The sequence below is a fragment of the Musa acuminata genome, chromosome BXJ1-7, assembly GCF_036884655.1.
Source record: "Musa acuminata AAA Group cultivar baxijiao chromosome BXJ1-7, Cavendish_Baxijiao_AAA, whole genome shotgun sequence".
In the NCBI taxonomy this organism is placed as follows: Eukaryota; Viridiplantae; Streptophyta; class Magnoliopsida; order Zingiberales; family Musaceae; genus Musa; species Musa acuminata.
The window spans coordinates 2,077,651-2,089,879 of NC_088333.1; the positions used below are offsets into that span (position 1 = coordinate 2,077,651).

The following is a 12,229-nucleotide window of genomic DNA, read 5'->3' on the forward strand; positions in this document are numbered from 1 at the left end:
ACGACGACACTGCTAAGGGCCATAGGAGGCTATTGTGGATAAAGAGAGTAACGATGAGATGTAAGGGTTGCTCAACAACTGCGTTGACGATGGGTACGAAAATGTACTTAACATTGAATTCCGAGACCCACATTTTTTCTATCACCGTCGGATATGTCTGTCGGGAGTTCGACAACCATTCGCTTGCCAGCCTTCTAGAGCTTCCTTTCCTGGTTGACGATAACCATGACAAATAAAACTCCTCCAACAAGCCCCCCATCTCCCCTTTTTCATGCCCATGTCGGAACTAACACGATAATAGGGAAGCGCCAGTAGGGGGGTGGCAGGAGCTCTGACGACCCCAGCTTCGAGTTAAGCAATTCGTCCAATGGGTCAGCGATGAGGTGTCCACCATCTTCGCCATAGACATCGCGACGGCTACCACCATTTGTGTCGACGCCAATGCAGTTACCAAGCGACAAAAGATCCACTCGACATATGCACTTATAGCCTTTTCACCGTTCGGTAACTGTGTCAGCGTCAACATAGTTGCCAAGCAACGCCACTCTGTATCTACATCGGCGTTGATACAGATGTTGAGCGACCCTTTTGCCGCTAGACAACTACATCGATGCTGATGCATATTGTGATGGTTGTCGTGCTATCTAAGGCAAAGAGAGTGATTGTCTTGCTGTTGACCCCATTAGGCGAATCGCTCGACCCAAAGTTGGGATCGTCGGAGCTCCTGTTACTCCTCCTAATGCCATGTCAGTTCCGACATGAGCATAAAAAAGGAGAGATGGGGGGCTTGTTGGAGTTTTATTCCCCATGGTTGTCATAAACTGGGGAGGGAAGCTTTGGAAAAATGACAGGCGAGCGATTATCAAGCTCTCGATGAACGTATTCGACGACGATAAAAAAACATGGATCCTAAAATTTGACATTTAGTACACCATCATACCCATACCCATCATCGACATAGTTATCAAGCAATCCTCATTTCTCGTCGTCGATCTCCTCATCCACAAAAGTCACCTACAACCCTTAATAGTATCGTCATTCGTCACTACCGACACTGTATACACTACCAACTAAAATATTAAAATTATTTTTTTACCCTTTGTTTACGTATTTCCTTTGGTAAATTTAAAGTGTAAAGATCGAGATACTAAAGATAATTAACTATAGGGGATAATATGTAATTAGCTCATTGACGAGAACTACCCATTCAGATTTGACTGTCACTAAGAATGTAAAAAACAATTGTTTGCAAAACTCAACATTCATTAATTTGTATAAACTTTTACAAAAATCACCAAAGGAAATACCAGAATAACACATCCCAAACAAGAATCATATTGCACGACCATCACAATGTCAATGGAAATGAAACTTTGGCACGCAACAAACACTATTGCCACAACTTCATTGAGCAAAAGATATTAAATGGAGTTCATGTCCTTTCCAAGCATTAACCGTGAGCTGCTAATTTACTCTTAAGAAAAACAAAAAATGAATATTCTCAATAAGTATGAGCAGCATGGAAGATTAGGTGTAGCACATCCATTATAATGTTACAGAATTGGCAATTCATCAATTATCCATATTTCATTTACATTAAGCAACATCAGAAAAGAAAATTATGGATAATCACATTTGACATTTTCTCATCACTACATATGTTTTGATCTATATTTTAAATGATTCAAGCATTGCTTTGAGAACCTTCTCTGAGAGTGGCCATTGTTTGTCACTGGCACTTGCTACAAATAAGATTACAGTATTTCCTTTGGCAGTTGCCTTTGCTAGATTATGTGAACCAGTCAAAGCAAATGGAGTCTCAAGCTCGTATTTGTAATACTGCAACCGAAAATAAAATTGGATCAGAAGCCGATAGGTAGTAACCGTTTTTCTTGAATATTCATAAAAAAAACCCATGAAATTTGTCATTGTGTAATATCATCTTGAGTTGGTGCCCACAATCCAAGGAGTCTCAGAAATCACTAAAAACACAATTTACTGAAGGGAAAGTAGAATCTATTATAATTTATAAGTGAACAATATATGAGGGAAACATTGTCTTAGGATGTGAATCTCTAGCATCTCACCAGTTAAGGAAAATATCTCGGACACCACAGTTAAACAACTTTTTATTACCATGCAAAGTTTAGCTAATAGCTCTTTAGGTTTTTATTCTCTACTTGACTTAAGTTATGTTTGTTACTGTAGATGTAATCGGAAATACTTAATGAAAAGAAACAAAGTGATACATTAAATGAATAAAGTATGACACTAAACACTCATGATACAAAAGAACACCCTACCTGAAAAATTAGAAATAAACCAAAACAACATAGAACTGCTTAAGAATCAACTAAAATCAACCGATCGACAGCTGATCTTGACTAAACTTGGTTGGTACCAAACAATAAAAGAACTCCAACCAATACTGACCACTTACTAATTGATCTCAAACATGCATATCTTGAGCAACCTTTTGTTGATTTAGATTAATCAATCAGAGGTCTGATTCAGATTATCAACAAACCTAACTTGATTATGATCTCAAATTCTAGTGCCTACCACTCTCAGTCCCAGTCATGGTTTCTCAATCCACGCCACTGCTAGTACCTCTTCAGGAACAATGCCACATACCATGGCACAATGTGTGACTTAAACATGAGTCCTGAAAGTGGCAAACATCCAGATGGTGAGAGGGGAGGGGTTGGGGGCCAGTTCGCTTCTGGTTGTTCACCACATCTGTGACTCATGCCTCAAGATGGGCACCAATTTGTGGCATGCAGCATTTCTGCCTTTTAAAACAACATTTGATGTATAGGTAAGGTCATTAAAAGTGCATCTGAAGTTATCAGCAAAGATACAATAATGTCCAGACCCATTCATGGTCTAGATCCATTTCACGTTCGTCGTATATTTTTCTCAAATTATATTGAAGTCAAATCTGAGTCCTCCTAAACCATTTTTCTAATATGGTTTTATAATGCATATTATAAAAATGATAATTTTATCAGCACAAAGTGCACAAATGGAGAAAAATGCAAGACCATATAATATGCAGAAGTCCTCTTAAAAATGATAATATGCATTAGACCATATGGTCTAATATGGACCATATGTTGTTTTGCATTAGAACATGCTAATATGGTCTAGATTCATTCTGCAGCAACAATAAAGTAAAAGAGACCATCAATTTTTGCATGTATTTGCCATTGGTGTGCCAAAATGGAAAGGGATAACTTATTGATCTTTTCTGTTGTCCAAACCAAGGAACATTAGTCTCCATGAAAACACAGTCACCATGGTTAATTACCTGTAACATAATCTACGTATGTCATAATGCAATACATTGAAAAAAGAAGCCATTTTGTATGTGCTATTTGAAGTAATAAGCTGAACCTGGAGCATGAGAAAAGGTCAAAGACATAATAAAACCCATGCAATTCTCTCAATACCAAACATATACACAAAGTTGAATATAATATTTTAATCAAATCCAATGTATTATAATCTCAAGGTTTAAATGCATCAAAGTTCCAATAAGCTAAACAACATGATATACATTAGCACTTTTGGTGTTTCCATACACTTCATATGAAGTTATTGTCTTTAATTTTCATCTCATGCAATTGAGTTCATCTCACATAACTCGAAAGCTAAAGATAATACAGGCTAATTACAGATTACCCCCTATAGTTAGACTTCTTTAGCATCCTGGTCTCTAGACTTAAAAAATTTACATTGGAACCCCTATAATTATGAAAGTGAAACATCTAGCTCTATTTACCCTAATATCGTTGGTTTTATCAATGGAAGCACAAAAACAATAGGCAAAAAGGTAATTTCAACGTCCTAGTAACATTTTTTATAGTGACGGATGCCAATGCCACTAGTGGCCACGGGTGACTGTTGTGGATGAGGAGGGAGAAAGCAGCAAGAGGTGAGGCAAAGGGAGAGGAAAAAGAGGATGATGCAGATATCGACGCTCTGCATCTGCGTCGACGTCGCTCAGCAACTATGTCGGCACTACTCGACATCTGTATCGGTGCCGATGCAAATGTAGAGCGATGTCGCCCTTCCCCGCATCGTTGTCGATTCTGACATTGATGTAGAGCATTAACATCTGTGTCATCCTCTTCCTCCTCTCCCTTTGCCTCACCTCTCGTTGTCGCTCTTCCTCTTTATCCACAACAGCCACCCGCGGCCCCCAGGGACATTGTTGTCCACCACCACCGAAAACATAATTAGGATGTTGAAATTACCTTTTGCCTATCGTTTTCGTACTTCCGTCGGTAAAACCAACGACGTTAGGGCAAATGAAGTAAGATGTTTCACTTACATAACTATAGAGATTTAAATGTAAATTTTTTAAGTCTAGAGACTGGGATGCTAAAAGGATCTGACTACAGGGGGTAATATATAATTAGCCCATATAATACACATATTTTGCCTTGTCTTATGCAATTTAGGATTCCCTGAAACTGAAAGGCAACGTAGTTTTACTCGTCACCAATTCCAATGTGATATAATCGGTAATCAAAGTAGTCCAGGTTGAAACTATTACAAGCAAGGCTATACATAAATTTACTGATGGTCATCTGTGTTATAAGCAGCACCCAACAGCAAGAGAAATATATGGTTCAGAAATTCCCATTGATCTGATTTTAAGTTGTCACATTCCACAACACAATTATTAGATTATGAGAAGGCTACACTCAACTACAAATTTTGGATGTTTAAAGCAAAGTTCTGAGTAACAGTTCGATATTGATTTTGACAACCTATCGAACTGGCACATTACTAAGATAGCAGATAACATATCAAACTAGAGCATCCAATGTCTCTCAATAAAATAATTTAAAAAATAAAATAAGTGATATATGGGCAACACGGAGCTGCATGGTCACCAATGCTTGGTCAGACTGCTAAAATAGGTCTGACCAGTGTTTTAAACCATGGTTTAAAGTATTTACATGTCAGAGATTCAATTTATTTTTAACTAAAAGGAAATCAATACTAACAAAAATCTAAAATTGTTATTATGTAAGCAAGTTGGAAGTTAAGAAGTTTACCGTTTGATCTCCGCTCTTCTCAATGGATGCTTCAAGCAACTCATCAGAGTCGAATGTATTTCCAGTCACAAAAGGTCCAAGAGAAGCAATCACCTTCTCAGGGCTACCAATATCTTCAATTGTAGCATTTGGTTTGTTTGTTAGGCGAACTAATGGAGAAGCCACAATTTGAACTTTGCCTTGCTTTTCATCTTCAAATTTGACCTCCACCCATGGTTCAGCACATTTTGGTTGGCAGTAATTTCCAGATAGTATGTTGGCAACTCGTGTTTGTTTCCATGTTGGTGGGAGCATAAATTCATATGGTTGCACATTTCCTGCAAGACGCAGTTCCTTGAGATTCTCAAATGTGATAATCATGCTAAAGTATAATGATGGATGCAGCATGCATGGCATACTGATGATGACTGTTACCAGTTCTGCATTGTAAATACTATGGCGTTGAACGTGTTTCTCTAGGAAAACAATGCTTGTTTGAATCTGAAATTCCATATCATGGTTTTGAATTTTGAATTTGGTACATTCAGGCAATGACTTAATATGCCAAAATGTTGTAAGACATGGAATGTGCCGTAAAAAATTAAAATAGTATATATTAAGCACCAACGAGCGAAGCTAATATGCAGCAAGCTTATCTCAATGATAGTACAAATTAAAAAAATTTTGAAGTTTATATGTGTGTGTGATTGTGTTTGTGTTTATACAAAAAAAAAATTGAGATAGAAACCAACTAAAAGCATTGACGCCTATCATGTCATTACTCACAGTATGTAGAAGCATTGCTTGGTGTACCACGTGAAACGGTACGAAACAAATGATATGTACTAGTATGCAACTGTTTGGTAATGTGGACTAGCCTGTTTCGAGTGGTACGCAAGAAACAAGTATTGACCAGCACGAGTGATGTATCAGGAGATACGGTCATGAGTTATCAGCTGATATGGGTCAATACCGGTAGGAATTTGACGAACTAAATCAGGTCAAATTTGACCCCATTGGTCAAATTGGCCATTGGATCCTTTTTGGGGATTTAAATCACCCTCCTTCTCCCTGTCTTTCACTAACTCTCGCTCATTTTCAATTCACTCTCTCATTCTCACCCTCTTTCTCGCACTCTCAGCAATTAGTGGTAATAAAACTATTGATTTGGATAAGGGATTGGAACTTGAGATCTGATGGAATTTCTCCAATTTGAGAGTAATTTAGCTTCTTAGTTCTTTCTATATTTTATTGCTCATTACATATAATTAGAAAAGTACTAATGTATATTTACAAAGATTAAACATGATTAAGGTCATTCTCTTATGTGATTAAGGTCATTCACTTTCTCATCCTTTTAACCTAAAATTCCTATTCATTTATGCCCCATATACACTCTATTCTTATTTAAACATAATAAAATTGCATTGGATTAGGATTAAAAAAATCCTTAATAAGAGTTTATGTTATTTTTTGGTCATTTCGACCTTTTTTTCGAAAAATTGTAGATAATATAACATATTCATCAAAATAAATTTCAATTCATCGTACAAGAAACATAGCCAATATCAAAATAAATTTCAGGACACCAAAATTTTCTGAAAGGAAAAAAGAATAATTTCCATCAACTGTTATAAACTCTTTATGATTACCTTTGCCCCAAACTTTGACATCTGACTATAAATAGATATCCTAAATAAGTAATTCATAATACTCATAAGTACATACGAAGAACTCTAGGGAAAAAACGACTAAACAAAACCAAAAGAGCTCAATCCCGATGAGGCAAATGCAGACCGATGACACAAATCCGAACGACCATGTAATCACCGGTCTAATTAACACCATAAAATAACCCAAACCAAAATGTAGAAGGGAATACTGCAATCGACCGCTGCCAATTAATTCAGCAGAAATCAGAGTTACCACGAAATGCCCGTTCATGCCATTTAGGGTGTTGTTTTAATATAAAGCTCATTATAAGCTGGCAGTGCACAATCATTTAATACAGAGAATGTCGAAATATGGACATGGCAAATGAAACACTATGGAATCATCCTTTAGCACAAAAAGGAGTACCGCCATGATCGTAGTTCGTCACATTTTTAATACAACATGCTAGGCATCACAACGGAAGAACAGAAAAACCGAGAAGAAATTACCAGCACGAAGAGCGGGAGTGTCTTTAGAGGTGGCTTTGAAGACGACGAAAGCGGGGTCGGTCGGGGCCGGCGGCAGATAGGAGCCCACCTCGACCTCCCGGGCCGCCACAGAGGGTGGCTCCTTCGTCAAGGCCGCGGCCAAAGCAATCCCGGCAACAAGGTCCCTCCGACGAACCAAGGGAGACTTGCGCAAGGAGGAGTCGGCGGCAGTGGTCGTGACGGAGACTTTGCTTGGGTTGGAGGCGATGGGTACGCATTCGGGGGGAACAGAGAGGAGGGAGTGACATCTGGAGGAGGTCGACGTGGAGATGATAGAGGAGAGAAGGGGATGGAGGGGAGCGGCGGAAGCGTTCGCCATTACGAGAGCGAAGAATTAGAAAGGGAAGGGGAATGGAGAGGTGGGGAGTTCAAAGTTGGGGATTGAGCTGAGCCGCTTCCCTCGCCCGCTTTCTTATCCAAGCTGATATATGGGCCCACCGGAAGAGTTATTCCAAGGCTTTGGTGTCAGTGACCAAACAACCTTCCTCTCCAATGCCCTAAAAATTGATTTGGAGGATTAAAAGTAATATGAAGAAAGACGATTTGTTGGTATTTTCTTTTTATATGAAGAAAGAAAATAATATCTTTTATTTCAACTTTGTTATTTGCTTTGGTAAGGACTAATTAATTAATGGTAAGATTATTCCTTGTCATCATATTCTACTATTCCCCCGTAAATAACAAAAGGCTGTTCCCTGCGAACACATGCTGGGGAGTGCTCTCAGCGCAAATGAAGGGAGCGGAGCCAATCCGTCAATGCCGTCCGTATTAGCTGTCAGTGGCATACGCACCTTTAAAGCCTACGAACGACGTCGTTTCCCTGTCTGTAGTCCTCTCCTCTGCCCTTTCTTCTTTAATCTATTAATTAATTGCACTCACGTGGCCAATCCAATCCTAATCTAATCCTCCTTTTACTCACTCCACACTGCCCCAAAACTATAAATACGAATATTGCGCTTACCCCATGAATAAATGAGTATATATATATATATATATATATATATATACAAAAGAGTAATAATTGGAGACGAGGGCGGTGTCGCACCAAAGGCAGCATCGAATCGGAGGCGATGGCACTGTTTCATCTGCTTTAATAAGAGCAGGCCAACTTTAATCGCTTCCATCACCGTCTTGCTTACCCTTTTTCTCTTTTTTGCCTTTGTTGCTTCTATCGAAGGAGAGGAGGAAGGGAAGGCATGGCGGATGCCTGCAACTCCCGCAGCCTCTCGTGGCTCGTCAAGCCCTGCCGACCCGATCCTCGACGCGAGATCATCGCCCACCCCTCGCTGGAAATCGTCCACCATCACCACAACCTCAGGCCGTCAGCCGTCGCCTCCGCGTCTGCGGCAGCCCCGATCATGTCGCTCCCGGACGATCTCCTCTTGGAGTGCCTCTCCAGGGTTCCTTCATCTTCCCTCCCTGTCCTTCCCCTCGTCTGCCGCCGCTTCTCCCTCCTCCTCGACTCCCCTGCCTTCCTCCGCCTCCGCTGCGCTCACGGCCGCCTCCGTCGTACCCTCCACGCCCTAGCGCTCTCCGATCTCGGCCTTCTCTCCTCCACCTCCCTCCCGGTCGACGCTCCCCTCGCCTCCGCCTGGGCTCCATCTTCCGCCTCTGCAGTCCTCCCCCTCGAGGCACTCGACGGATCGTTCTCCTTCTCCCACGCCCGCGTCGCCGCCGTCGGCCGCTCAATCTACATCATTGGCCGCGGCGCCACTCTCCGCTACGACACGTGGACGGGTGCGGTTGCCCCTCGGGCCCCGACCATTTTTCCTCGCAAGAAATTCGCCGCCGCCGCGATTGGCGGCAAGATCTACGTGGCCGGAGGCGTCGCCCGTACTTCAGCAGTCGAGGAGTACGACCCGACGGCCGACGCGTGGCGGGTGGTGGCGGAGGCTCCGAGGCAGCGGTATGGCTGCGTGGGCGCCGTCGCCGGAGGGGTGTTCTACATTGCCGGAGGACTGCGCGTCGGTGGCGTCGGAGGGGAGGGCGGGAGGCTGGACGCGCACGTGTGCGCGGGGTCGATGGACGCCTACAACGTGGAGGCAGGGGCGTGGGTTAGGGGGCGGCCGGGCGCGGGGACGGTGGCGGGTGCGGCGGCAGCAGTGCCGGGAGGCGGGTGCGTTGTCGGGGCGTGCGGGACGGGGGTGCACGTGTACGTGGTCGCGAGCCACGCGGTGGAGCTGTCGTTCTGGCGGTGGGAAGCGAGGGCTCGAAGAAGCGGCGGCGGCGAGTGGGCGCGATTGGAGCCGCCTCCGATATCGGCTCGGGCGGGTCTCGGCGGGGCTTTGCGCTTTAGCTGCGCCGCAGTAGGGGAGGAGAAGGTGGTGGCGCTCGTCCATGTCTCGGTCGGGTGCGGCGGTGGGGGGAGGAGGGGTTCGGACGCCGTCGCGGTGGAGGGGGCGGTGCTGGTGTACGACATCAAGGGCGGCGAGTGGACCCGCGGGCCGGACCTCCCTCCGGGGCTTCGACGAGCGGCCGTTGCCTGCGTCGAGGTCTGATCACCGCCATGTGGGCCAAGGTGCTTATTTTTGAGGTGGTGTGGGACCTCTACTTTTGTTAAAAGATATTTGAAAATTGAAGGACGGAAAATAAAAAAAATAAGAAAATTAAAAATTAGAACAAAAGACTGACACTTTTTGGAAGAAGCAGCACTTTTAGATTCCTTTATAAATTCTTACAAAAAGAGGAAGCACTTGTGGATTTCTTTATAATTATTATCATCTGTATGTGTATTTTTATTTAAGGAATTTTACATCTCTGCTTTGCTTTAATGTAGTTATTTATGTATATTCTTCCAATTTGTCCCTTTATATTTTAGTTTGGCAATGATGTACCTTAAAAACTTAAAATGTATACATAATATATATATATATATATATATATATATATATATATATATATATATATATATATAAGTAGAACTATAATTTATATTACTATCATTTTAACTATTAAGATATTAAAATTATTAATGAAATTTACATTATACAATCAGTCATCTTTCTAAAAGAACTCTGAATGCTCTTTATTTTTACCTATATACGTAAAAAAAAAAAGAAAACATAAAAATGGTACACAATCATGTCGTCCTCATAGTCTTCACAACGGTCACCACCTCTCCCTTATTTCTTTAGCTCCTTTATCTTTTTGCTTTGTTATCTTTTTTCTTTACCTGACCAAAATAATAATGATAATAAATACATCAACAAACACCACTCTATGTTTGAGTCATCATAGTCACATATCCTACTTGTCCCTATCCCTCCCAAAAATACTGAATTTATTTGATTGTAAGCAACAAAAACATGAATATTAACGACCTAATTAATGTTTACAGGCTATTCAAATTACATAACTAAAAGAAATACTTTTACCACAAGCTTCTATTTATCCTTCTATTTACCATAAGCTTCTATTTATCGTGAGCTTCAATTTGCTCACAAACAACTTTTTTTTCCTAGAAATTGTATATAAATATATATTATTTTTTATTTTGCTTCAAGTCAGTTAAAATAGAATAATAGTCTTGTGCGAGTGCATTGCCATTAGTATAGAATAAGAGAAGACTTTTCTTCCTAGAAATAATTGTCATAAGTATACCATTATTAAGTGAAATCATCATCGACGTCTAAGTTAACTCGACGTGGTTCAAACCCAACGACGCATGAGTGTCAAAATTAATTTTGAGATGACTTCAAGGTGGCTTTAAGAAGGGGCTCTGAAGTGACTCTAAAATGAAAGTGTTAACTTCCGAGTCATCACTTGGACTAAAACTAATATCGGGAGAAATTTTCTGACTCGATCCCTTCAATACTCAAGTTAATGACTAAAGTCTCTAATATGTATTAGTTTTTTTTCGAGAAGAGAGTCCTCTAGTGGGATTATCTTTTATAGTTAGTCTAGGAGAGGATAGCCTATAACTGCTCTAATATCCCCCTCTCGTGTTTTGTCCACGTGGACGACAGGAGGGAGATAACCCCGAATGACCTACCTTAAACTTTTGTCCACAGGCATACATACGAAGGCGATTAAGATCTTTTTTCTTTTACGTTAGTTTCACATTGTGCTTATATATTGGATATTGATTGATTATTACTGTACCCTCTATCAGAGGTCACCGTTGCTAATTTGATATATATATATATATATATATATATATATATATACTTATGGGCAAAACTTGTTGGAAAGAGAGTCCCGAATCAAGACCTTTTTATGGGATTTTATGTTGGTACCAACTCCTTAATGAGGTCAGGTGCAAGAGTTATGTGCTCTTAATAATAGCAATATTAGGGGTTTATATATTAATTAGATTATTTGAGCTTAAAAAGATCCTTAACCCTTTATTTATTGTGAAAGATAAAATGAATCGTTCGAGAATGTTTTAAGTCCTTTTCATCACTAATGAGGATGGAAGAGAAAAAATCTATTATATTTATTCTCACGACCCTTTTCTCTCGCCGCTTGTTCTTGTCATTCTCTTCCATTACTTATATAACTATTTGTACATTATCATATATATATATATATTATACTTTAACATCACATTTATTTTAATTATATTTTTAGGATTTTTTAACATTAATTAAAACATACATTCAATTCTGATTACAAAGATTTGTGAGGGCTGAGTGGTGCCTCCGTGACAATATGTTGTGTGACTATTTATGGCAATGCCATAAATAGGATGGGATACAAATGAGCGACGTGCCAATGATTACGAATCAAATAATCTTAAGAGACATGTTCTTTTTAATATCAATAATTAAAAAATCTTTGATGAAATATTTCATCATAATTTTATTTTTTTTTATTTATAATATTATATTTTAATAAATTTTAAAATATCATAAAATTTTATTCGATTCAAGATTTTTAATATGAATAGTAATTAGATTAGACTAACTTTGTTTGTCAAAACTTACCTCCTCATGTTTAAGCATAATTCTTTTTCTGACGGTCTTTTCGTCTTTTAGCCAC

At 40.1% G+C, this 12,229-nt stretch overlaps 2 protein-coding genes across 2 annotated transcripts; one reads left to right on the forward strand and one right to left on the reverse strand.

Moving 5' to 3' along the window:
- Window positions 1-1,511: 1,511 nt before the first annotated feature.
- Window positions 1,512-7,637, reverse strand: LOC135678162 (psbP domain-containing protein 6, chloroplastic-like). Its single transcript, XM_065190640.1, has 3 exons — window positions 7,211-7,637; window positions 5,070-5,386; window positions 1,512-1,839 (listed from the first exon to the last, which is right to left on the reverse strand). The coding sequence occupies exons 1-3, from the start codon at window positions 7,566-7,568 to the stop codon at window positions 1,669-1,671; spliced, it is 846 nt and encodes a 281-aa protein (XP_065046712.1). The 5' UTR covers window positions 7,569-7,637; the 3' UTR covers window positions 1,512-1,668.
- Window positions 7,638-8,275: 638 nt separating this feature from the next.
- On the forward strand, window positions 8,276-10,020 carry LOC103990837 (F-box/kelch-repeat protein At5g26960). Its single transcript, XM_009410113.3, has one exon. The coding sequence runs from the start codon at window positions 8,446-8,448 to the stop codon at window positions 9,745-9,747; it is 1,302 nt and encodes a 433-aa protein (XP_009408388.2). The 5' UTR covers window positions 8,276-8,445; the 3' UTR covers window positions 9,748-10,020.
- The last annotated feature ends 2,209 nt before the right edge of the window (window positions 10,021-12,229 follow it).